At 41.4% G+C, this 25,903-nt stretch overlaps 1 protein-coding gene across 4 annotated transcripts in view; it reads right to left on the bottom strand.

Annotated features, from left to right (window-relative positions):
• CNOT1 (CCR4-NOT transcription complex subunit 1) overlaps positions 1 to 25,376 on the bottom strand; it is a 55,252-nt gene extending 29,876 nt beyond the window's left edge. For all 4 annotated transcript variants that reach the window (XM_021541112.2, XM_021541114.2, XM_021541113.2 and 1 more), the window contains exons 1-16: positions 25,247 to 25,376; positions 19,384 to 19,660; positions 15,549 to 15,656; positions 14,837 to 14,935; positions 14,271 to 14,339; positions 14,111 to 14,165; positions 13,542 to 13,745; positions 12,052 to 12,220; positions 10,760 to 10,886; positions 10,361 to 10,471; positions 9,078 to 9,248; positions 8,425 to 8,552; positions 7,200 to 7,440; positions 5,629 to 5,748; positions 4,459 to 4,581; positions 4,075 to 4,226 (exon numbers count right to left, since the gene is read on the bottom strand). In XM_021541112.2, coding sequence (XP_021396787.1) covers positions 4,075 to 4,226; positions 4,459 to 4,581; positions 5,629 to 5,748; positions 7,200 to 7,440; positions 8,425 to 8,552; positions 9,078 to 9,248; positions 10,361 to 10,471; positions 10,760 to 10,886; positions 12,052 to 12,220; positions 13,542 to 13,745; positions 14,111 to 14,165; positions 14,271 to 14,339; positions 14,837 to 14,935; positions 15,549 to 15,656; positions 19,384 to 19,485 — 1,979 coding nt within the window. In that variant the 5' untranslated portion in view covers positions 19,486 to 19,660; positions 25,247 to 25,376. The remainder of the gene's footprint in view (positions 1 to 4,074; positions 4,227 to 4,458; positions 4,582 to 5,628; positions 5,749 to 7,199; positions 7,441 to 8,424; positions 8,553 to 9,077; positions 9,249 to 10,360; positions 10,472 to 10,759; positions 10,887 to 12,051; positions 12,221 to 13,541; positions 13,746 to 14,110; positions 14,166 to 14,270; positions 14,340 to 14,836; positions 14,936 to 15,548; positions 15,657 to 19,383; positions 19,661 to 25,246) is intronic.
• Between the last annotated feature and the right edge of the window lie 527 nt (positions 25,377 to 25,903).

Here is a 25,903-nt window from a genome sequence, read left to right as displayed (position 1 = left end):
TCCTGCTGTCCACGTTAGGGGCTATATAACAGTATAACAGCTTAGCCTCAGGAATTAAAGCACAGATAGTGATGCTGTGATCCCTTCTTCATATCTGCCCCTCAAGGCTCATTCCTGTACCAAACTTCACCATTTATGGTTATTCTCATTCTGAATCTCATTACACACAAGGTCTCTCTAAAAGATGAGATACATGGGCTATGTACTCACAGACAAAAAAAGAAGAGGTAAATACCACCACCTGCTTCACTAAAACTCATCTGTCTACAGACTGAAAGATGTGCTTCACACACTGGCACTAAACCCAAATAGACACAGGAAATTTAATTATTCAAGGAAAATAAAATAAAAAAACATCAGAAAACTCAAACTTAGGCACAAAGTCATTGCACAGCCCAGAGCAGCCAGTACCTCTTTCCAAAGTGTTCCATGTCTGACTGGCAGGTTCGCAAACTGGAAGGAAAGCCAGCTCTGTTGCTGACTTACCTAACCACAGACATAATAACAGAACACTAACATTTTCCTTTTGGAAAAAAGCAGCCAGTTATTTATGCTTTCCTGAACTTCACTTATACCCTTCTGGTGAAGACAGCTAAAGCTGCAGATTCCTTCCTGTAATGGTGCAACTATCTTAATACAGCTTTGTTGTTCTGTTAACATTGTCTGAAGATTACTTATTTCAATTCAAATTTCAAAAGCTTTTACTGCTCAGCTCTTGGGATGAGGGGAAAAGAACAAAGGAACCATGTTGGTGATTAAGGCAGAAGAATTGAAGATTAGCCTTCAGCTTTGGCAGGTACCCTATAATGGGACACACTGAATTAGTTAAGGGCATCCAGCTGTTCTCCAAAGCCAGTGATCCACAATGCAGTGTGGGGAAAATCCCACCCATGATAGATGGGAATCTGGGGAGGTATCATGGGTGACCAGGTTTCTATACAGGGCAATGGACATGTTAATAACTGTTTCACAAGCTGGCTCCTCTATGCTCTTTTAACATCCTCTCACCAGAGCCTTGTTTCAAAGACTTCAAAACAAATGGTCCTGGGGGGAATGTATGAAAATGCAATCAGAAATCTACCTTCAAAAAACCCCAAAGAGATTTCTTTTTCAGAAAGTGCAACCAGACCTGTAGACAGAGGTCTGAGCTTGCTACAAGGTAGAGTCAGTATGTATTTGCCCTCACCTGAGCCAGTCTCAGAAATCTCAACACTTAAATGCATGTATGACCAGTGGAAATGCACTACTGGATTTTTTCTGATGTAGGAGGCATTTCAAGACCATACAGCACTTCAGTCAGTCATGGAATGGGTCACAGGAGTCTACAGTTCCCATGTCCTTACCAACCTCAGTCTTTTGCCCTCCTCCTTTTTTCGGGGTTAAATTTGCAGTCTTTATGCTTAAATACTACAACATGCTTTTGCAAAACTAATTCCAAATTGCTGTAGATAGATAATATGGCAGCCCAGAATGAGGACAAAGACAGACTTAAAATCTCCAAGTTGGATATTTATGGTGACTGGTTAGGCCATTTGTGCTTTGGAGAGAACCACTAATGTTTTGTCCCACCATCTACGCAGACTTAAGGTTAACTTTTTTATCATGTCAAGACACACTGCTGTATCAAATTGCAAACATAATAGTATTTTTAGATAGCACAGAACTGCAGGTTTTCTAAAAAAAAACCCCAAAACCTAAATCCCAAACAAACCAACCCACCCACCCAACAAAACCAAAACCTACAAAAAAACCCCAGTCTGCATTTCAGGCAAATGAAGTTGGTGGGCTGAGAGCCAGGGACCAGAGTCTAGAGCAACAAAACTGTCACTGTAAGGGAAGTTCCAGCTTGGTGAAATCACACATTAATTTCTCTTACTCTTTTTTCCCCCCAAGCACCTTCTTATAAAGTGGGAACAAGCCTTTTCATTCCTGAGGAATAGGTACACAGAAGCCTCTTCCCTGCTTGAGACAAGGACTGAGAAGAAATGACCATTCCCCACACTGACACACTTGGACCATGCAGGACATGACTATGTGGACAAGGCACTGCTGCCCCTCTCAACTCACTGCAGCTCCATGAGGGAAGGACTTCTCACAAGCGCCTTGTTAATAAATTACATGGTTGGTCAGCCGGTGGTGCCTGCAACCAAGCCTGACTTCATTGTTAAAACACTCAGTATTGAAAGAACACTTATTTCTTTTTGAAGACTCACTGTTACATGATGCCACAACTGCAGTGTTCACCAGTGATAAACAAGCTGCACCAAAAATAAGTCTCAGAACATGCACGGACCTGGTGGCTAAAAAAAAGTGTCTCCCCAGTCACAAAACAAGACAAGAACTAACTACAGCCTAATTAAAGAGCAGGCTCTTAAATCAACAGATTGAGGAGATGCAGGCTTCAGCTAGTGAACTACCCTCCCAAATGTATTTCATATTTACTGTGATTTTAACCTTCTAGTCTTTACAATGCCTGCTTCCATTTGTGACTGAAACCTAAGCTAATCAAAGCAATTGCTTCATGAAAGAAATCCAAGCTTTTTCTTTCTAAAGCTCAAAGAGAATAACTAATGGAAAATGACTGCAAGTAGGTCACATTCTTGTATAAAAGGGAATAAAAGTAGCTAAAAAAAGAAACCAAAGGCTGTGAGAATTGTGCCAGTAGAGAACTAGTGGAGTTTGAAATTAATGGAATAAATAAAACTCGGTAACACATTAAAATTCAGAACACAATGACATTAGATGCAATTCAAATCTACAGTTAACTATTAAACCTCTAAAACACAGACATTGCAGCATGCAAAATAAGGAATATAAGTTCATTTGAGAATTACAGTCTCGAAAGATGCGCTTTGACTTGAAAATTAAGAGCCATCTCTTCTGACCAAAACGTGTGCTAGATCATTTTATTTTAGAAACAGCCTTTGAACTACAACTGCACAGGTTTCAGCAGAAAAACAGGAAGTCTTGTCTTTTCTCCTAAAGTCTTACAGGTATCTCACCTTCTCTTTCAGTTCCAATATTCATTGTGACCAACCCTATCCAATTTCCTACTATCTACATGAGAGCCATGAATCATCCTGAGTTGCTTTAAAGATGTTTATCTCTTTCAAGATCACACTGACTAAGCCAAAGGACACACTATAAAACCCCAGATTATGTAACACACACTTGGACATGCCAGCCTCATCTGGTGCCAAAATGCAGCAGCAAAACATGCCCCATCCATCTCCAGCTTCCAGTCACTCTGGGCTTGCACATTGCACTACGTACACTGCCTCTCGTTACCACTGAAATATTGCAGCAGTTCAACACACCTTGATCTGACAGCATTAAGAAACAACACCACAGATGTTTTACAATTTTCAGTCACATTTACTATGTGTGTACACAGCATTTAAAGACTGATCTGTCCAACCACAGTTTCCATCAGCCCTGTATTCTAGCTCTGCCTCTAGCAGCTCTCAAATCTAAACCCTTTTCTTTTGACTTCAGCTAAACAATCTGATCTGCAAAAGATGTTCAATATTTTTCATCTTTGACTACTTTGAGTCTCTCTCAAAGACAACGGAAGTTACACTTATCTAGTTTCAGTCTCAATTACACTACAATCACCACTCCCCACTTTTTCCTACACATAAGGACAGAATGAGTGCTTTGTGCCAAAGCAGTTACCACACAGAAATATTTGGTTAATACAATCACAAAATCCATTATAAGACAGTTTTCCAAGATGCTGTCCCATTCTGTAGCCTGGCCTGGATTCCTTTGTCTGAATTACAGCCCTGTATCTGTATAGTCATTAACAGCTGATTATCTGACTAACCAGACAGCCTCCAGTCACCAAGATCAGCTCACCTGTTTGTTGATAAAGACAATACTCAAACTCTTGTGATCTAGCCTACAACAGAAGTTTCAATACAAAATTAAATGTACTACTGCACCTATCCCTGCAAGTTTATATGCTCTCATTAGCCCCATCCTCCACACGAAATTCCAAACCAGCTGTGACCATGTGTCAGAAAGCCAGCTGCAAATGGATTACTCTTTCAGCATAAGCAATATCATTCTTACCCAGCACAAGCTTGCAGACAGGCCAACATAGTTGCCAAGGTTTCCGGAGGAAGCTGAGCACTTTTGGGCTGATCCTTTTCTGGAGCAAGGCCACCCAGGATAGATGGACATCTTCTCTTTAAGAAAGTCATACAGGCCTGGATAAAAGGTTCCTGAGGAAAAAAATGTTATCTTAATCTCTCAAACCACATCAAAGACACTATTTCAAACTTGGCAATTGCACCAGGGAAAGAATTGCACTAAGCTACTATAGTTCAGTGAAAAAGTTGAACTATCAGACCATGGACACTTTTGACAACTTTAAAGCTACTTAGAAAATTGTTAAAGTGACTTAAGTTAGTCACTGACAAGAGTACAAAAATAAAGAGAAAAATCCTGCTTTACCCCATGCTCCCGAATTTTATCTGTGAGCCATTTGTCAAGTTTGAGGTATTCCCGTCGAGAGGCAAGTGCAGCAAGGTCAATAACAAAGGCAAATGGAGTACCATTTAGCAGCATTGACAAGGCCTAAAGAAAGAAAATCAGAAGACTACTAGTGAAGACACACAGATACCCTTTCTCCTTTCTTTTCTTTCTAGTTCCCATACATGTTTTAGTAAAGAGGTCTTATTATGACATGCTGCTATGCTTTCTTTGTCAACGAAGATTGGTACTATCAACTTCACTTATTGCTCGCTTGTGAGACAAATAAGCAAGAGCTCTGATTTGAAATCATGACTTCACCTTCTTTGAAGTGACCTTGTGCTGACAGTTTTAAATTCCTCTGTGATATGGAAAACCACCAGCAAGTGGACAAGAGCTACCAAAGTGATACTGCTACAAAGTTAAGCAGAAGAATGTAGCATTTTCCTGCAAACACCTCAACCACTTCAGAGATACTCAGAACGTATCTGCTCCAAAGAGGTCATATCTGAACACTGTAATTGCTACAACAAAACTGACTTCAAGCAGCAGCTGGTGCTCTTACACTTTGAGAAACCCATTTACTTTGCACCAAACTTTAGGAAGCAATAAAAGCTTCAAAGAAGTCAGTCACAACTTCCAGTCTTTTGCCAATGTATAAAATCTAAGAACTAGTAGCATTCTCAAGAAATCCCCACTCCATTATGTTGAGCAGTGCCACCTTCATACAAACATCTGATATTTTCTACATTGTCATTTCAGTAATCAGTAAGTAAAACAGTCAAAGCTCTTCCTGGATTCACACCACATTCACACAGCAAGCAGTTCTGTTGTGCTGCTTCCCAAAGTACTTGTCAGCAAAGCCACAATAACCAACCCCACTGCAAATACCAAGTACAATGTCTTGTGCTCACAACAGGACTGGCTGGAAGCATCTGCAATCAGACACCACAACTCAGGTGAAGAGTACTTTAAGTCATATGAACATAGGCTTTTTTTTAAGATGAGAGTCAGAAGCCACAAATTGAGACATGCCTAAACAATGTAATCCTTACAAAATTAGTCTAAATTAAGCTTAGCTTTTGTTAAAAGATAAGCAAGTCTGCATGAGGCACCAGACAAAAAATAATGGCAGTATTTTGCAAAACTCACCTTCAAGTCTTGTGCCACATCAAGAATACGTGATAATTTTGCCTGATCATACTGCTCCCCTCTCATGTACCATTCTGCCATGGCATGCATGATAAGCTGACGAATTGAAGGAGACTGACCCTGAGGAGAATCAAATTAGGATTGTACTTCATGATTCTACTAACAGGATCAATTATGTGAACATTCAACAGGGTATTTCACAACTAAAAAGCTTAACATATGAATATATTTACTCTTTAGCTTCGGAACTTGCTTCTGATTTGACCTCTTTCTATGCAAAAATAAACTACCCAGGAGCTACAAGTAAATGATGTAGCTAACTGCAAATGGTAGAAACATACATCCCCACCTCTTTCCTACCACTGTCCAGGACCAATTCCTTTATCAATAGCAAATAATTTTCAGACTACACAAGTATTTACAAAATGTTATGCTTGATATGTCCTGAAGTGAAAATTCAGTACCACACCTTAAAAAGGAAAACAGAGTATCTAGATCATTGCTCATAAAGGGGCAATTTCAAAATACAACACAAGTAATATTTTTATGGCAGCAAGGGTTTTGTTAAAAGGAAGTGTTATGGGAAGGCACCACATCCCATGGCAATCATCATTCAGTGCCCTAATCTCAGACCTACCCTATGGAAAAATTGCTTCTTTTGCCATTTCAAGACTTCATGCAAAAAGAACTTCACGTCTATTCTACCCCTCATCCTTCCATTTAAAGACTTCCATCAAGAAAATATAAAACATTCATAGCATGACCTTAGAGGTCAAGCTTCTTGCCATTAACTCTACTCTAGATGAACAAGGAGACATGGTTGCTAATGCAGATTCCTTCCAATCCCAGAGATTTCCCCCAGTTTTAATTTCATATGACTTCTCTTTGTTTAACTACTAGTGCACACAATGATGAAGGCCACACCAAACAACACATCCATCAGAAGGATGGGATTTGCACACACAGCTACTATATCTCTACATGGAAGCTCTCCTTCAAAAAGCTCAGGAGCAATTCCCAAGTTTTCAGAAAACACCCAGACTCTGAAAACTTCCAGGGCAGGTAGTTTCTTTGTGTCTAGAATAGCTTTTGTCTTTTTAGCAAGTAAAAAGGAGATTATTTTTGTTTAAGTCTTCTCACCTCTTACAACTTCATGTTTTTATATTTTAAATGTGTGAGGTTGAGAGTTCAAGGGGCAGGGTAGGTGATGCTGTTTTCAGGGGTTTGGGGGTTTCTTGTGGGTTGTTTGGTCTTGCATTTTTTTTCCTTTTTCTTAAAATAAAACGGTGGTCAACTTTGTTTAAAGCTAAAGGTTTAAAAAGTCCAACTTAACTTGGGTCTCTGTACTTTTCCAGGAATATTTTCTCAGTGAATATTACTGAAAACCAAACCCTCACAGTTTGTTTCAAGTCAGGGAAGAGATATCCCAATACTTTGCATAAAACATGGATCATTCACCTCTCAGGTTTTAAACTGACCAGTTCATAAACCAATACAAACACTGTCAGAACTGTTCAATCCATTTAACAAGCTTTCAAGTTACAGGAAGAAACTATAGTAAAAATACTTACCTGTCCATGCCATGCATAGTGCAAAATGATGGCTGAGTTGGGATGGTTGCCAAGGAAAATTGGCATGAGCGTGGAGATGAGTTCATGGCGCAAGGTGTGCCAGGACGTGTTGATCTGCAATAAGGCCAATACCAGCATATCTGGGCAATGCTTGATCGGAAAACTGAAGAGCTGTTTAACCTGTTCATACTGCCCCACTTCTGCCAATCGTAACAGAGACTCAATCAAATCCAGGCTCTTCCTAACAAAAGAGAAGAAAAAACAAATAGACAACTCCCACAGAGTTACCAAGCAGCAAGTTTACAGGATCCTGGATAAGTATTTTATGGCAGCAACTGTAAGGACATATAAAGCAACACCCACTGCAAACAACCTGACACTGCAGCTCTTATCATGCACAATTAAGCCTGCAAGAAACCATAAAAAATAACTCAAGATCTTAGGAGCTCCTAATTATGTTAGGGAGGAGAGGGAACTGAAAGATGATGTAGAAGAAATTCAGCTCAAGCTGGGTCACTTAAGATAATTGAACTTGAAACATACTTCCAGAAAATACACTTTTTAAAGTGTAAATACTTCCAGGAATGCACTTTTAAAAACATCTCAAAGTCCCCACTCATGAAAGTTAGTGAAGAGACTACTTGTTTTGCCTGCTTTATAGACAAGTGATCATTGCTCATTTACTTGTATTCCTCATCCTTCAAGTCCCTATTCTGGGCCATAAAATAGAAAAAGAAGCAAGTATCTGTACTGAAATAAGCTACATGGATATATCAAAAAAGGGGTGTAAAGGTCAGCTCAAAGTCACACCAGTCAGCTTTATGCAGTAACTCACTAACAGCCACATACATTTACTAATCAAATTTTAGGACTTCTTTCATACGAGTAGATCAAGTTTCTCTACTCTCATCCTGGGAAAGACAGATTTAAATTTCAAACCACCTCCTCTATTCCCCCACCGTTCAGCTTGCAGGATAGGCCAAAACACATCAGCAGACACTCTCCAAACAAGCTGAAGACTCCAACAAAACCAAGGTATTATGGAAGTACACAGGAAGTTCTGATACTGTGAATAGTTTCACCAAACATGTCACAAATAATAAAGGCTGACCTACTGGTATGTACACAGCTATAATAAATCTGGCTGCGTGAAGATAAAACCACCTTAGACCAGATAATTAATCTTACTCTATGTACAAAAAACTGTTGAGAGCAGGTTTATTACCATGTAGCAATTTCTCGATTGTCATCCTCTGGTGGTGCTTTCAGGATGTCTGTGGCAACAGTATGGCAAGGGTAGTCAGCAAAACAGAAGATGTCAGGGTTTATGAGGGAATGTTGGATGAAGGAGAGCTGGAATAGAAAAAGATGACAGAATTAGTTTAGGTATTTCAGAATCCTTCCACTTATCAAGTGCCACATTTTGAGAATGATACCAATCAACTAAGCAGCAGGGATGAGCCAAGCTTCACTGTGTGTTTTAAGCAAGACTGAACTTCACACTTCTAGAATTCAAGAATGATGGGTATAGACACGTTGAGGACACTTGTTTGCATGAAGCTGTGGTCTTTTTGTGTAACCAGGTAAGCACTCTAGAGCACTGCCATGCAGCAGCAGTTCCATGCTCAGCTGCACTACACACCAGAACTCTGCTGGGGCCAAAGGTAGGGTGACAGTGCACAGCAAGTGACCATATCCCACACAATGCAGTCATCACAGATAGTACTTCTGTAATAGACCTGAGGCTTGTCCTTACAGGCTAAGGTCTCAAATGAGGATTACCTAAACATTCACAATACTAATCTCCCTTTATCATTCAAGAAATTCAGGAAATTTGCAAATATTCGACAGATACAGCAAAAATGTTGGTAAACATACCTGGCCCTCTGCATGCTTCCAAGGTCTGTATATGGCATTAACTGGAAAAACTTCCATGCCCAGCCCTCTCTGGATGCCAAAAACGACAATCTGCAGCCCCTTGCTATCACGAATCTGAAATCCTGGATGGTCCAATTCATACGTTACTACTTTGAAGTCCAGGGTAGGGTTCTGCAACCAGACAAGCAAGGATTGTGAGCTTTCATCTTCGTACTGTCTTGAAAGGACCCCTCTTCATCAGTATTGTATCCAGCTTAACATTCACCCAACTTTTAGCTGAATGCAAGGGTTTTGTTTTGATAAGAGATGTGTTTATATTGTTCTGAGAATTTGATGCAAGTTAATGTTTAATGTTTTAAACTACCCCTAACTAATCTCACTACTATGAGACTGCACTTCCCCAGCACAACAATAGCTGTCACTCCTTCCAAAAATTTAATTAACAATTCTTTAAACACCCCCAAACATATAGCTCCTCTCTTAACGTATTAACTTTCTCCTTTCCTAGGCTTCCACACCCTCTGATAAAAGGCAGAAGGGTCTGATCTGCTGGCAAGCAGAACTTGCTCCTCCTTTTGCAAAATGTAAACTCCAAGACCTTGAAAAGCACCCAATGTATTTTCATGAACAGTGTGAAACAATATTGATGAGGGAGCTTTGAAGGAACTGGCCATTACAGAATACAAACCACTCATTTCAGATATAGGTGCCCAAGGTTTAGAAAAACAAAACCCTGCATAGAGAACATACAGAAAAAATCCTGTCTACGGCAAAGGAAATGGTACTCATGTTCAACTGAGTTCATTACAAAAATCGCTGCTTATAAAGCAGTGAGAAAACTTTCCATTTCTATAGTGTTATCATACCTAAGAAGCACTAAAGAAGAGCTTTGGAATGAGTTAGCTACAAAAATACTTTCATTTTCATCACTAATGTCTACAGTAAGAAGTTTTCCAAAATAAAACATCTGATGCACAAAACTTTCCACTGTCAGAAATACACTGAAAACCAGAAATCCTCAGAAAACACATGCTGAAATACATGGGAGCAGTGTGGAATGAATCTCAAAGTGCACCCAAGTTACTCATTCAAGTAGTTTCCATTTCCCAGAATTCCTCGTAATTTCCTTGTTCATGTGGGAAAAAAAATCCCAGCATTTAAATACAGTTAAGTTAGAGATTCAAAGATATTCAGGCTGTTGGGGAGCTTAAAAAGGTTTATAAACATACTGAGATATGCCCTGCTTTATCCATATGAAAGACCAAGATGCTTACAAGACTTACCAGCTCTTTAAGAACATCAATCAACACCTCCACATTCCAGGTATGGGCTTGGCTTCCATCACTCTTATCTTTGCCATCACTCCAAATCCCACTGCCAGGAGCCGAAATAGACTGCAAATCAAATACACTGAATCAAACACTAGTAAAAAATAAAGCAGTCTCAACACCCACTGGCTACAGAACCCCCTGCACTAGAAAGGTATAAACAGAAGTTCAGACTAGTAATGACATCAGTTTAACACACTGAGAATCTTTCATTCCTGAAAACATAACAGATATTTACAGCAGAACAGTCAGAAGTACAAGTATTGAATGATACAAGCAATTGTTAAATTCCTAGAAGCTAGAATTTTAACTCCTTCTGCTGAAATATAATCCCCAGGACAATAGGCCACTCACTTGTAATGGAATACCGTCTGTCAATCCTGAATGAGTTCGAGCCATCATCCCCAAAACCCTGGCAACCTGGGCAGCTGTGACTTCCCGAACACCAAATTGCATGATTATGTTGCGACATTCTTCGACACTAAGATCCAACAAAACAGAGAGATCTTACAGGAAAGCAAGTTTCACTGCAGCACAAATTAGTCAAATGATCCAACATAAAAATATTCCAGGACAATCAAGAAAAAAACTTCAGTAGACAATCTGTGCAATTATTTCCATGAAATATACTATGCCACGTTTCAGTTCAAAACCAGGTGTACTGAAGTGATGTCACAGAGATGTTTCACAGACTATGCTCTGTCAAAGCGAAAGCACAGGATGGGTTTAGCACTTCTTGGTTAAAAGCACTTCCACTACTGATCTGGGATACAGAGCTTCAGAGACTCAAGTTTTCTACTACCTAGAATGTACATTTCAAAATGCTGACATGCACTCTTCAAAGCCAAGTTGTGACTATTTCTCCTTCAGCTTGATACAAACCATGGCACCCCTGAGCAGAGGGCACCAGCAAAAACCTCCCAGGAGACAAGAGAGAAAACAAAGAGCAGATGACTGAGTTTCAACTTCAGAACTGAAGGCTTTTTTTGCAATTTTTTTTCTATTTTGTGTATATTTCATAACTAGGCCAGGAATATTTATATAGCATGAGTATATAAACTGTTTTATTAACAGGCATGTGTTAACAAAGGAAATAATTCAGTATCTTCCAACACATGGTGTTTTTACTTCTTGGTTTAAACAGAAACTCATGTTAATACCTTCAAGATTTCATCACCTCCCCAAAGTAATCAATAGTCTTTCTCTTGAAATACAGAATTTAATTCTACCTTATGCTTCTTACAAAAGAAGCGGGTTAGCTTCATTCTGAGGGCTAAGTTTTGCAAGAGCAAAGTTCTTCCAACACTCTAGTGGGCTTTAGCTGGAATTTATGTCTACCCAGGCACTTTCATTTTCACTTATGAAAGGGTGATGGTCAAATTCTTATGAAACCTTCACAAGCAATGTGAATCCTTTTATGTAGCACTTCTTACCATGACAAAATTCTACACAGTGTTTACAGGCACGTAATACACATCAGAAGAAAGCAAAATACAACCAGAATTCAAATAAACAACCTCATAACACTTGATAAGAGTCTACTTATTTTAGTAGTTGAAGTGTTATTTACCTTTTACATCAAGAAACAAGAAAGAAATCACCACCACCCAAAGTCACATACTTGAAAAGTACATTTTCCTACAAACCTTGCACAAAAGCCATAGCCAACTTCTTGCATGAAATCTGCCAGAGAACTCTCCATCATGGTTTTGGCTATCCCTCCAGAATCAGGCAGGATCCTGTCCATTAGAATGTCCCGTTTTTCAGGGTATAGAAGTGGTGCAAGCACCACAGGGCAACGCTCCTGGGGAAAATCTAAAGGCAAGAATAACAGTGTGTCAAAACATCCCAAACACCAATTGCATGTGAAAGAGTATTCAAAATTATTCCACTGCTGTGCTAGAATTGGCCTACTGGTGCAGAAATCAAGAGAGCACTGATGCAGCATCCCTCCACCCCATTCTCAGTTCTTTAATGGCACTGGGATATTCCTAGAGAAGAAGAATGTAGACTAAACTAGGCTCATGCAGGTTCACAGCAGCTTGCAGCTGCCCAAAAGTCCAGCAGCTGTGCCAGTGTAAGTTTAGAACTAGACTGTCACTAACAACAGTTATCCAAAAAAAGCACAGGGCAGGGAACAACACAGCAGTCCAGCAAAAGGCATTCCTCTAACTCAGGAAATATCAGGAAACAAAGGATCTGCTCCTGAGTCTAAGAAATACGGCAAAACTAAGCCAGGCACTTGGGCACAGAAAGAGTAAATACTAATTTTGCCCTTCCTGGCAGGCAGAGTTTGAGAGAGACAAGTAATGAGAGGATTATATCTGTGGATCAGAGTTCTGCTCACAGTGGAGAGATACCTTGTGGGTGGGCCTTCCTGAGACAGGCACCTTTGACATGTAACAACTCCAGGGCAGTTCCAAGAAGAGTGCCCAATATTCCAAAGCAAAGTGTCAGGAATTACACAAGCTAATACACAAATCTTTATTAAAATACATATGAACCAAGAAGTTATATTTAAAAAATTAGAACAAATATTTTGTTCTTGTACAAACAGTAGCTTCCTCTAGGTCTGCACAGAATGAAGGAATGGGTTAAGTTCAATTATCATCTTGAGTCCAAATCCTCCCTGGTGTGATAGGTTTACAGCAAACACTAGTTTTGGAATGGAATAGACAACAATGGTAGCTTTCAGGAAATGAACCAAAGTTAAAGTCAGAAGTACCTCCCTCACTGTGCTAGTATTTCCTCATCTACATCTAGTATAACAAAGCAATGCTTAAAATGCACCTGTTTGAAACTTAGTTCCTTACTCTGTAAGGGGGTTTTCAACTACAGTGCACTGAGATGCTTTAGTTAAATCCACAAATACCATGCCATACAAGCAAACACAGACTTGAATATCCCTTACTCAATGTTTATTTATCAAAACTTCTCAAGAACATGAGATCATGTTACTGCCCATTGAAAGCAAGCACAACAATGGTACTTTTCTGTCAGTTTAGAACTACAAAAAATTTACTGTGTTCTAAGTCAGCAAGCTCCCCACCATTTCAGAACTCTGCACTGACAGCAAGTCATGAAAATTCATCTCAAAGTCGGCATCTGGTCAGGCTTCCTGAACAGCACCACTTACCTCTACGTAATGTTTTGAGGAAAGCGTCAATCTGCTCCTGTCCTACCCCAAAGGCTCCCTTCTGCCCAAAGAGGAGATGGGAGAGGAGAAGGTGCAGGACTTCTATTGCAATATCTTGGAAGCCACCTTCTTGATTTCCACTGACGTCTGCGTCAATGTAAGAGCGCAAAAGATCCGGGAGTTTCTGTTTGATGAACTGGGCAGCTTTTGGAAACAGAAGAGGTTAAAGTGAAAACTTGGGATTCTGTTTTAATATGACATTTGTTTAGCTAGGTACCATTCTCATAATTTGAGTTTGTTTACCACAGGCCACAACAGTTCAGATTTAAACAGAAATCTCATACCTGAGAACTCAAATATTAATGGACAACTACACTTTAAGATATCACAATAACCCAGTTTGATTCATCATCAAGCAAGTCATTCATTAAAAGGTCCTTCAACTTCACACAAGATGACTGTGTTATCTACTGCCCCTCCCAGTGGCAACACTAATTGCAAGGTCAGGTCATCTAGAAAACATACTGCTGAAAAAGGCTGTCCCTGCTGCAGTACTTTTAGAAACTTACCAAAACCTCGCAGATCTGAGCTGAAAGAGTTCAGTAAAGCCAGACCAAAAATCACCTATAAGCAAAAATGAACATCATAGTAAGGGGACCTTATCCTTTCTAACTTGTGAAGTAAAAAAAAACAACAATTAAAATATTTTTGAAATAAGCATTCACTTACCTCTTGAACTTTACTTAATTTGATGACTTTACTCAATTGGGCAAATAAATGGGGTGAAGGCTTTAGACTCTGAAACAAGAAAGAAGAATAACATGGAAGTTGTTTTGGGATTAATCTCATTTGCAATGTGTCAGACTATTTAGAGTCTATTTGAAATCTTGGAATATTAGTAACTATTCTGCTGCAGGTTAACACAAAGCTTCTATGGCTAAAAAACTTTCCAACTACTTTTGGATACATTTAATCTAAAAGCTTCTTCCATATATTCCATTATTTAACCACTATCATGGCTTTCATATTGAAAGAAACAGAAATAGTGATAATTTTTTTGGTTCTGGTGTCATAACCCATGAAGTACCAACATTAGATGAAGCATCAATTAAGTTTGCAGTCATTCTGAGTGATTGACTAACTTGCTTAGTTTAACAAAAGAAAAAAAAAAACCCACACCAACCAGGCAAGATCAGTTTTTGAAAAATTTACTACAAGGGAAAACTAGCTGCTTTCCTAGAGACCAATTCAGTGCAGTTTCTGACACTGGAATCCCCTTCAAGAAGCATACAAACCTTTTGATAGTGCAAGGGATTGTCAATGGCGTATGACAGCGTCGAGATAAAGTTTGGTTTTGTAATCAGCGACGCACACTCCTGGATCAAAAATTGAGTCTGAAAAGAACAAGATAACTTGAAGACTCGCAGTTTTATAACAGGACAATAAACTACTGTGTGTGCACTGTGTACAGGAAAACTAAAAGATAAAGTACTTATATAAGAAGTGCCCAAATTCTCTCTAATATCAACCAACTTCTTTTCATTCAAGCTTTCTTCAGGTTTGCTTTGAAGACTGACAAAGTGATGAAACATTGTCCATCATATGTGCAATACTTTCTGTAAACAGCCTCATACATTGCAATAGACAGCCCAAGAGTATTTGATTCATGGTTAGGAGCTAAGAAGTCTGAGGCAAAATTGCTTAAACATGAAAACACTCCTGCCAATAGACAGTCAGCACCAGAAATGTCAGTTAATGGAATCGGACAAATTCAAAATACAGAGAAATGCTTTCAAACTAGAGCACTGCATCTGGTAAAAGTAGCATTTGTACTGATGCAACCTGTTTTTTTCCAGATCAAGAGACTGTAAGTCAGGTATCCTTTTGAGGATTGGCAGAAATGAAGCTACTGCTTCTAACCCGCCTTTGTGCTTGACCTGGATAAAATCCCACCCCAGATTTTTAATAATCAAAATTAATAAACACATGTGGTGGTGCAAACTGTACCTGATGAAAATCTTTGCCACTGCTTTTACCATCGCCACTGAAATCCACGTGCGAGAATAGACAGCGTAGTAAATGCCTGTCTGCCTCGGGACCGTGCCTATTCACAATCTGGGGAAAAAAGTATCAAAAAACCAGCTTGGTATCAAATAGTCATTACAGAGCAAGATCTGGCTCTAGTACTATGGATACAGCAATACTGCTAGTAGTTAAATAATCTACAGTTTCAACAAAACTGCTATAAATGTTCCTTTTAATCAGTAACCTAGAAACCACATCATTAACTCTATTTGCAAATAAGAAGTATAAACAAAGAGAATCTAGACACAAGTTACTGACACAGGAGCCGTGCACTACAGGGGTCGTATTCTTATAAAGCTAAGTAAAAATGAGTTTTCAAGTCTCCCTCAGGATTCTGCCACCAAAACAGCCCAGAACCCACACAGTCCATGGCCTCACTTTTCCCCATTTTTTCCCACAGCTGCAGTGCCTAACTGCAAGAACACAGCCTTGGGACAGCACCTGTGCAATAGGGACCTGCATTTGCTGACTTGTAACACCTATCACTCATTACTACATCTTAACAATATTACATTTTTGTTTGCATCCCCTACCATTTACCTTAACTCTTGGCTACAGACCAGCTCATCAGCTTGCTGTCTGAAATAGCTCCAGACTGTTTCAGAACTTGCTCCTTTCTTTACACTCCAACCAAGTGGACAGCATTATTTGTTACTGTCAAAAACGTGAAGCCAATCAACAGCAGCTTGCCTCTTTGGCCAAACAGTAGCAGGTAATAACAAATCCAACCTTTGTCTACTAGCAACATTTTTCCCGCTGTTTCCCCTTTTCTAGCTGCAGGAGAGAGACAAATATGCCAGCAAAAACCTGCAGCTCTGCCTCTGGTCTGACTGCCTACACCAAGCCCACTGCTTCACCTATCATGAATGTCCTTGTTTGCCAGTAGCTTCTTTGTGCAAAGAGACAAACAGGTTTGCTTTAGGCTCTGTCTGCTCGGGCTCTGATGTTTGACTGTTTTCATCTCAATTTTTCTACTGTTATCTGACACTATGCTTCCCTTTCCCTCAGAGCCTGCTGATTCCAGAGGCTGACAAGTTTTATTCTGCTGGAAAGAAACTTCCAAGTCGAATCTAGCTCTGCTTCTTGACCAGAGGCTATTATATACATGCCTGTGGTATGTCAGTCCAGAGTAAACAGCCCAGCTGTGGTGACAGCTGGGCCTTTGAAGGCAGCCATACCCCAGGATCAAGAAGATGCTCAGAGTGGTGCAAAAGGCAGCAAACCTGACTTGACAGCAAATTCTACTACCTAGCTCAGGCTTCAGAAAACAGGCAGTTTGTTGAGGCAATCTAAATCAAATACAAAGATTTGGATGTGGTAACAAGACTGACATAAAGCTGGATCAATTTCCTAAGGATCTGCCTGGTGCTATGACCAAGGCGAATTCATTGAAGTAATCAGATGCCAAAGAAAACTGTACATACTAAAGCCATCCACATAAATTGGCTGCATCAGAAGTAGATTGCTTCCTTGCACTGAGGTATCTTCCAAAAGACAATAATTTGAAAATTTAACATACAGGAAGGAAGGGAAAAGAAGGCTAGAAGTGCAGTGCATCATATTTCAATTCTAACTACATTCCTAAAAAAGCTCTTCCTGGAAATGGGTAATGAGAATTGCCAATTTTCCCCAAGAAGGAGTTGAAAGAAACCTTTGTATTGGCAGCCTTGATACATATTTATATGACAGTGCATCCAGTCATAAAATCAGATCAAAAATACTAATTTTTTTACTGCAGGGGTCACCAAGCACTGACAGGGGCTGCCCAGAAAAGTTGTAGAGTCTCCATTCATGCTGGTACCCAAAAACTACTCAGATATATTCCTAGGCAACCCACTCTAAGTGACTGAGCAGGAGGTTGGAGCACATGGCCTCCACAGGTCCCTTCCAATCTCAACCAGTCTGTGATTTAGGATAAAGCTTGAGCCACATGTATTTGGATTTATCAGGTAACGTGTCTGGGCAAATACAGGATTAGACAAAAAATAACTTTGTTTTTCTAGATTCAGAAACTTTTGCTTTTCTAGATAGACTCATCCACAAAGCCCTCTCTGCCTCTCCAACCAGGTTCTCTTAACACTTAAGGAGACCACAAAAACTCACTTCAGTGGAAGTCATTGTTTAGAATTTGTGTCTGACAAATGTATAAGATATTTCTGAGTTTTTTTAAACATCTATTCTATTTCTTTAAGCATTAGCTATATTAAATGACTGATAACATATTTAAACAGAAATTAGTCCCTCAGGCTTTGCCACTGTTACACTCGAGTGACATATTTAAATGTGTCATTTTGCTCAGTTGAGGCAAGGACAACTCCAAGCATGAAATTCCACAACTCTACATGCTTAGATGGAAACTCTGCAAAATTGAGTGAATCATGCCAAAAATTTTCCCCAAGAAGTGTACCATGAGACAGAGTTACAGCACATATATTCTCTTCAACTAAAGAAATACTGTACCAGCAACCACAAAAGTAAAGCAATACCAGGGAAATAAAATTTAAAACCAAAAAAGATAAAGGATTCAGATTTTAGGAATTTAGCCTTGAAATTCTAGATCTGCTTTATAACCATACACAATCCAGCCATTTCCACAGACCAGGTCCCAGTCTCTCACCCCTTTCACCACAGTAAGGCTAACAGGCCTGGCTGAAGGGTAAGGAATAATCTGTCCCTGTTTTAGAGAGCTATGCTCCAACTGAAAGGCAGATCAACCATATCTTCTGCCAAATCAAGTCATGCTTTAGTCACACCTTGCTGCAAAAACCATCTGTTGAAACTAACAGTGATCAAAAGGACAGCATGATCCCAAACGAGGCCCTGAAGTACTGAACTTGCAAAAACATGACAAACTTACAAAAGCTACGAGAGACCCATTCCATCTTACACTTAAAAAGCCAATGCTGCTGAAATCACTCTCACTTCAAGATAACCAATGAATGAACTTTTGAAGACATCAAATCTTACAGAAATTCACTGCTTAAGCCCTCTGCCTTCTAATCTGATTCAAATCGCTGCAGGATTGCACTGCTGCAGGAAAAAACCCTCAACATTAAGTGGCCCAGCTGTCTGCTGGGAACTGAACTAAACCAGTTTCTAAAACTAGCTCAGTAGCGTTCACTTCCTGCTAAGCACTCCTCTGCAGATAATGCTTTTCAGTCCACCCTGCGAGTCAGAGCTATTTTTAAAAAGGTCAGTTAAAACAGAATTCTTGCCCAAATCATAGATATTTGGGTCTCAACATGCAGTTACTCTGCCTGCCTTTTGAAAACCCAGGTCCAAGACAGCTCGGCTTCACAACCAACCCATGAGTCACTGAATGAAAAAGGAAAAAAAACTTCCATCAGGGGAGGAGAGAGCATTCACAGATAAATTACAACATACTCAGGCTTTGAACTTTGAACACCGAGTGTATACGTTTTCCTCCCCTTCCCAATCAGTGTTCTATTGAATGGCCAAAAGCGGAATGATTTAACCTGGAGAAATTAGGAAAGCTTTCAATGCCACCCTTCAGGAGCAGCAGTTAATCCTGATATTCAGCTACAAAGTTAATACTGGTCTCAGCTCTGGGCTGTGTTCCATGACTTGGCAGATGAACCAGCAGGAGTATCAGACACACCCTGCAGTTCCCAACACCACAGAAAACAGCAAACAGCAACATATATAAAAGGGCACAACAGAGTACAAATACAAACAAGAAGAGAACTCCAGTTCTCTTTAGAAAATTTATTTTGCAGCACCATATCACTTTACTTACATGCTGTATTTCCTGCTGGCTGGCTCGGTAGTTTTTCTTGGTTAAATTGTCCACCAGGTAGCTGATTTGAGACAAGGCCAGCGAGAGCGAGTCAAGATTCATTGCTGGTTGGGGCGGAAGCAGGCGGCCGAGCCCGGCGCAAAATCACCATTATTCCCCTTTAGTCACCTCAGAGACAGGTCAATTTTTTTTCCCCCAATATGCCTTTATCTGTTTTTGTGTTACTTGCTTCAGCTCTTCTTTCTCAGTTGTCTTTGTCCGTTCTGAAACATGGCACCTGGAAAACAGTATTAAATTAGATTTAAGTTCTGTAGCAGTGTCACGTAACTATGTTCACAAGGAAAATTAAGTACTATTAAGTTTTCACAACACAACCTCAGTTGCTTTTACACTACCTGACCACTTTTGTTTCTGCATTTCGCAGTCTGCAAGAGACAGCACACAGCTCAATCAGAAGAATGATTTTCAGCACCATGAGAAAGAAGAAAATAAGATGAATAATGAACTAGATACACAGCAACAATGAGAGCTCAGAATCATTCAAAGCACCCATCATAAATTAATATTAAAAACACACTTTTACCATCTCTGCTACATTTTGCCCTAGTACATCCAGGCAGTATTACCTCAACCCTGAACACCAAAACAAGCAATCGTGAATGAGCAACACACAAAGAACTGCAATAAACTAACCCTAACATTTGGCTTATACTGAAACAGCTTTCCAGTGAGCTACAACAGCAGAGCTTGCCAGCTTAATAAATTTCTATGACAACACAAAACTTGGCACTTGACATCTCATCTGTTAAATTACAGATTGCCAGTGTGACAAAACTGCATCCCAAAACAAGTCCTGCATATCCAACAGTGTTGGGAGCATCAAAACCCCAAGCTGAGAAGCAACACTGTGCATCATCAAAGGTAGACTCAAGCTGGAGAGTCACTGCTTGGAAGCTCTACCTGATCAGAGCACAAAGGTCACTGGGCTTCATGCCAAGAGTCTGAAATCCCTTTTGCAGAACAAAAACTATTGCTTTGCAGTCTTGGCTCTCCATGGAGAACACCACCAGCACGTGATTTCTGCCTCATCATGGAAATGGGTGGCTCGGGTGATGTGTTCGCCTGGCACGCGGAACCGAGGGCAAACCAGTCCAGGGAGCATTCCTGCAGCAGCACAGCTCGGCATGCCAGGCCTCCTTCTGCCAGCACCAACAGCAGCAGCACACAGGAAGCTGAACAGCCTGTGCTGGGTGCAAATACAACTCTTCTTCCCATCTCCCTTTATACAAAAGTTTTCACTTGCCTACACTTGGAACCATACCTTATTTAACATGTCCCTACACTTCAAAAAACATCAGGAGAAACAAATCCTATCAGGGGCAATGCAGATCATTCTGCTCTTTGAAAAAGTTTATTATATTACACAAATAAATGAGTAAGTTATTTGTAAGAAAAGTCAAATCAACTGACTTGCAGACTTTCAGTTTGCCAAAGAAAACCCTGACTACTCAATGAAGGCATGTAAGATCCTTCTTATGCAATAAAGCTTACATCTCACAAAGAACAAATTTTCAAGCAGTAATACTGAAAAGTATTCTTCAATGACAAGGCAGTGGTCTCTAACAGAATTTCATTTTTCAGAATTAAAACTGCGGTGAGAAGAATTACACAAAACTTCAATTTCTTTTTAGTACATCTGACAAGCTAGAATATAGGCTTTATATATAAAGGTTTAAAAGGCCATTGACTGTGGAACATCTAGAAGGGAGGACTGGCACAGAAGCTTAAAAAGATTTCTCAGTAGTACAGTGTCTGATTTTTTGTTTTAAATAACCTTTAAATTCCTCTTTTGGAATAACCTAGAAAATGCCACTGGGTTTGGCAAGTACATGGCTTTCAAGACAATCGTACGGGCAGGGTTTAACATACATGAACAATATAAAGCTTCTGAAAAGCATTTGTTAAAAATCAAGCACACAGACCTCAGCACAGGACTTGCACTTATACTAAAACCAGCAGTCAGCAAGGGGAATTCAGTCCCATCAGAGCACCTGCTTACAGCAAGCAGCCTGGAGAACTCACAGGCTGTTTGAACTGCCTACAGGACATAATACAAAACTTTAACTTGGCCAATTTTTAAGGCAATAACAGAATTTCATAGTTTGCCTTTCAGGCCCCTAGGAAGAAAAAACACATCTCTCTGGGCATTTTTCATCATACCAATACAAATAGCACAGCAATCTCGCCTACTCCACCTAAAACTCAGGGATTTTAGTACTGAAATTCTCAAGCTGGGCTCAAGCCTCCCTGCTGACATACAACACATTGGCCATCCCACCCTCCTATTAGCATCTCTTGTCTTCCAAAAAAGCAGGGAACGCTTTGATTGCAGAGAAGAAAATCAAGCTTTGCCACCTTCTGACTGCAAAATCTGGCAGTGCCACTGGACAATCCAAGCTGAAGGCAAAATGGGATTTTTTCTTTCAAGGAAGCCTCTCAAGGAAGAACCTGAGCAAACACAGAGACTCAAGGAACACAATAGCTGAGGAAACAGCTTCCTACTTATGTTCTAAACATATGGTTTGCACTGTGTGTATCCCAGCACACGGCAAACCTGACAGCTCCCCAGGACACAACATTAACAGCACTTCAGAGGTTCAAATGATGCAACCTAACTCAGGAGAAGTACACAGCAACCAAGGAGTCTTGCCTGAAAAGCAGAACTGCACAGGTACCTCTTTGGTCATTCAGTGCAAGGCTAAAACTCAATTACTACAGCACTGATTAAGGAAGCTATGAATGCTATGTGAAGCAGACTTTATTTTTAGATCCATATATCCTTCGTGGGAATGAATCTCCCTACACTGGCCTCAACAATTCAGGAAGCTTTCAGTTAATGGGACAAACTTGCCAGGTTCACACAAGTCAGGCCTCAGCCACAGGGAGTTTATCAAAAAAATTCAGATTACCTGGCAAAATTAGCTATTTTCAGTCACACATCCTATAATACAGTAATGGTTTAAGATACCCAGCACAGGACTCAGGAGCTCTTACAATATTACTATTTTATACTGGGAAACACAATCCATTTTAAAGAGATAAAAAATATTTACCAAATTCTACAGCATTACACACCCTCAACTCTTCCTAAGGAAAATGACAGCCCATCAGCAAAAGACATTTGTCATCTATTTCAGTAGATCTTTTTTCAAGAGCAGAGTTCTGCTGGATTAAAATATGAAAATATGCAATAAAATTTCAGGCAAACATCCAAAGATCATAAAATAGAGTGGGCCAATATGAAACCACCCATCAGGTGTGACCAAAGACACTCCCTACTAACCAGAAATCACTAGAGAGCAAGTAAGCCTTGATGCTGAAGTCGACAAACCTGAAGTCTTCCACAAATTCAGAAACACTCCTACAAAGGAAGTAATTTCAAAATTTCAATTACTTTAAGCTAACTTTGGATCTTTTTTTCAGAATTTTGCAGAAGTCAGTAACTATTGCCGCTGGATTTCAAGAGTTGTATGATTTCAGGGCACATGTGCTGCATGTGGAGGATAAAACAGATCAAGTGACACAAACAGCACTGTGTTTGCTGATTAGGTTCTAAACTCCTGTCACAAAACATCACATAAAACATGCTAAAGGGACCACTGCTAAACCTGCTCTCCAGAACAGTCTCTTACCCTCTTTTTAAACCCATGAACAAATACAAAACATGGAAGAGCAGTACACCTACATGAAGGCCAACACTGGGAGCAATCCAAGGGAAAAAGGTGGTTTTGAATCATACTATACTTTATATTTCAGGATGTCTACCACTTTGAAAACTACTGAGGAAAAAACCCCAGAGTGAAAGTCACATTAGCAGTAAAATAAGCTCCTGATTCAATTGACCAGTTCAAATTCAGGTGTATACAATCTGAAAAGACATCTGAACATTCCATACACTGGAAAGCTGCACCCAATTTCAGTAAACTGGAAGTCAAAAGATGATCAGACACAGTAACTTTAGTTTTCAGACTGTGGCTGAACTAAGCACCTAAGTTTTGCCTATACAGTCAGGCCAGTGAAGCTGCAGTTTGAAATCTACACCAAATACATGAGATATGCATCAAACATGACATGGCTACTGTAGATACTTTCTGATGTGAGATACTTTCACATCTCTACCTAAGACTGTTAAAAAAAACCCCAAAAAACAAGAAACTCTCACTTCCCAGTTCTCCTTCAGACAAGACCTGCAGAATTAAGTTTCTGCTGGAGGCACAAAAAGGAGGGACTTGTTATCAGATGCTTCATGGTTTTTTACCATCCAAAATGTGTTTTAGAATAGCTAAATTCTATTTTTAAAGTCAAAGAAAACTGCAGTGTTCATACTTTGGGGATGTTTATGGAACAAAAGGGAAATCTGGCTAAAATAGTGATGGCCTGAACTATGATTCTCAGTGATAACAATTCCTAACATGATTTAGTTATGTCCCATCACAGGGACACAAAACTTTACTGTCCTCTATCGCTAAGTTATGTTCCCATAGTTTCTCTTCCACTTACTCAGCTAAGCACCAAGAGTGGCCATTTCAGCATAAATCTAAAATCTAGGAACCCTATATAGGATAAAAAGGATAAGGTATTTCTCCAAAGAAGAGACGTAGGTAGGCAATAAACTGGCTGTGAGTTTGGTTTGGAGACACCAGGCCAACAGCAGTTAAGAGTGAACATATAAGCAAAAAGGCTGAAAGAATCAAAATAAAAATCGTAGAAAGGACAGCTCAGTCTACTACCAACTAAGGTTGTTTCCTGTTTACAAGAGAGTTATCCCACCTGGACTCACCCTGCCCATGATTTTAGCCAATGCCAAAGTAGTTACCTTAGAAACAGGAATCAGTTGGGTACACTAAGAGTGACTTGTCAGAGTCACACTTGTCTTGTTACCTGCTTAAAAAAAGCTCCTGAGAATAGTTGCCATGCTTCCTTACAAGTGGGATTCAGAAACAATTTGAGTACACGATATACCAACAGACTAGTGTTGTATCTGCAGTACTACCTCACTTCTGTTGTAAATACAGTCCAAACTGATTGTGGTTTGTTGAAATTAAACTGTGAATAGTTCCTATATAAGGAATAAACGGTACTAATCCAAGTTAGGAAACTATTGTAAAGAAGCTCTTGCAGTGATACAGAATCTGTCGAGACACCCAACTGTTGCTATTTCTAGTTTAGAATTAGACAAGTCTATTTTACTGGACAGTGTTTTCTTCACTGAAGGACAGCACTGAGAAGGACTTCTCTTCTGTGGTCTGCAAGAAGGTTACGTGGCCGGATTATTTACTAGAGCTCACTTTTCCCATATTTTCTGCGGGCAAGTCACAACACCGATCTCCTACTGAGGCCGCCGAGGCCGGCCGGGGCAGGCCCGGCCCGGAGTCCTCAAAGCTCCACCTGTCACCAGCGGCGTTACACAAGCCAAGGGGGAGAAATGAGCACAGCTCCGGAGCTGGCGGTCTCCCCGCCACCTCGCGACACCGCCGCCGCCTCCTGCCCCCGCCACCGAGCCGGGAACACCCGCGGCTCCCGCCCCGCACCCCGCGGAGTTCCCTCTGTCGCGCAGGGGCGGCCGCGGCACCGAGGAGTGCGGGGGGGAGGGCCGCGGGTCCCGCCGCTGCCTCTCGCACACCCCGCAGGGCGGCCCGGCCGGGCGGGTGCCTCAGCGGACTCCGCTGCGCCCGGCGCAAGCCGGCCCGGTCCCTCTGCCTCCGGCCCCGTCCCCACCGCGACCCCCCCCCCGCCCCGAAGCTCGCAGTGCCCCCACAGCTAGCCAGAGCAGCCCCCGGGGCCGGGCGGGCGCCGCTCCCACCTCGGCGGTGTCGTGAGGGCCGGGCCGGGGCCGCTCGCGCGCTTCTCTCGCGCCGCCGCCGTTCCGATACAAAATGGCGGATGGGGTCGCGCGCTCGCGCCGCGGCCTTTCCCCTCCCCCGTCCTCTCGCGGGGGGGGCCGCGGGGGGAGCGGAGGGGCGGAATGCGCGCGGAGCTGCCGCGCCCCCGCGGAGACGACTTCGCCCAATCAGAGCGCGGGGCCGCGCGAGAGCCGGCCAATCAGCGCCGCGCGACCTCGGGGGAGGGCATCCTGCCGCCCTCCGCGCGGAGCCTGAGCCGCGCGCCATTGGCCGCGAGGGGCCGAAATCCTTCCTACTCTTTCAGCCAATCAGAGCTCCGAAGCCCTCTCGGCCTGCGCGTGCGCGCCGACGGCCAACCCGCGCTGCCGAGGCCGGCCAATGAGCGAGGGGCGTCGCGCGAGGGCGGGGCGGGAAGGGGAAGTGGCGGGCGGTGCCAAAGGGCGCGCGGAGTCATGGCGGGGGGGTACCCCTCCCCGAGTGGTGCGGCCCGCCCCGTTCCCCCCGCACCTCGTTGTTTCCTCCCCCCAGTGGTGGTATAACCCCAGGAACGGTTCCCCCCCATTCAGCGCTGTGGTACAGGCCCATGAACTGGCGTCCCCTCCCGCTGCCTTGGTGCG

The sequence above is a fragment of the Lonchura striata genome, chromosome 13 (assembly GCF_046129695.1).
Source record: "Lonchura striata isolate bLonStr1 chromosome 13, bLonStr1.mat, whole genome shotgun sequence".
NCBI classification, from domain to species: Eukaryota; Metazoa; Chordata; class Aves; order Passeriformes; family Estrildidae; genus Lonchura; species Lonchura striata.
This window is presented reverse-complemented; position numbering and strand designations above follow the sequence as displayed.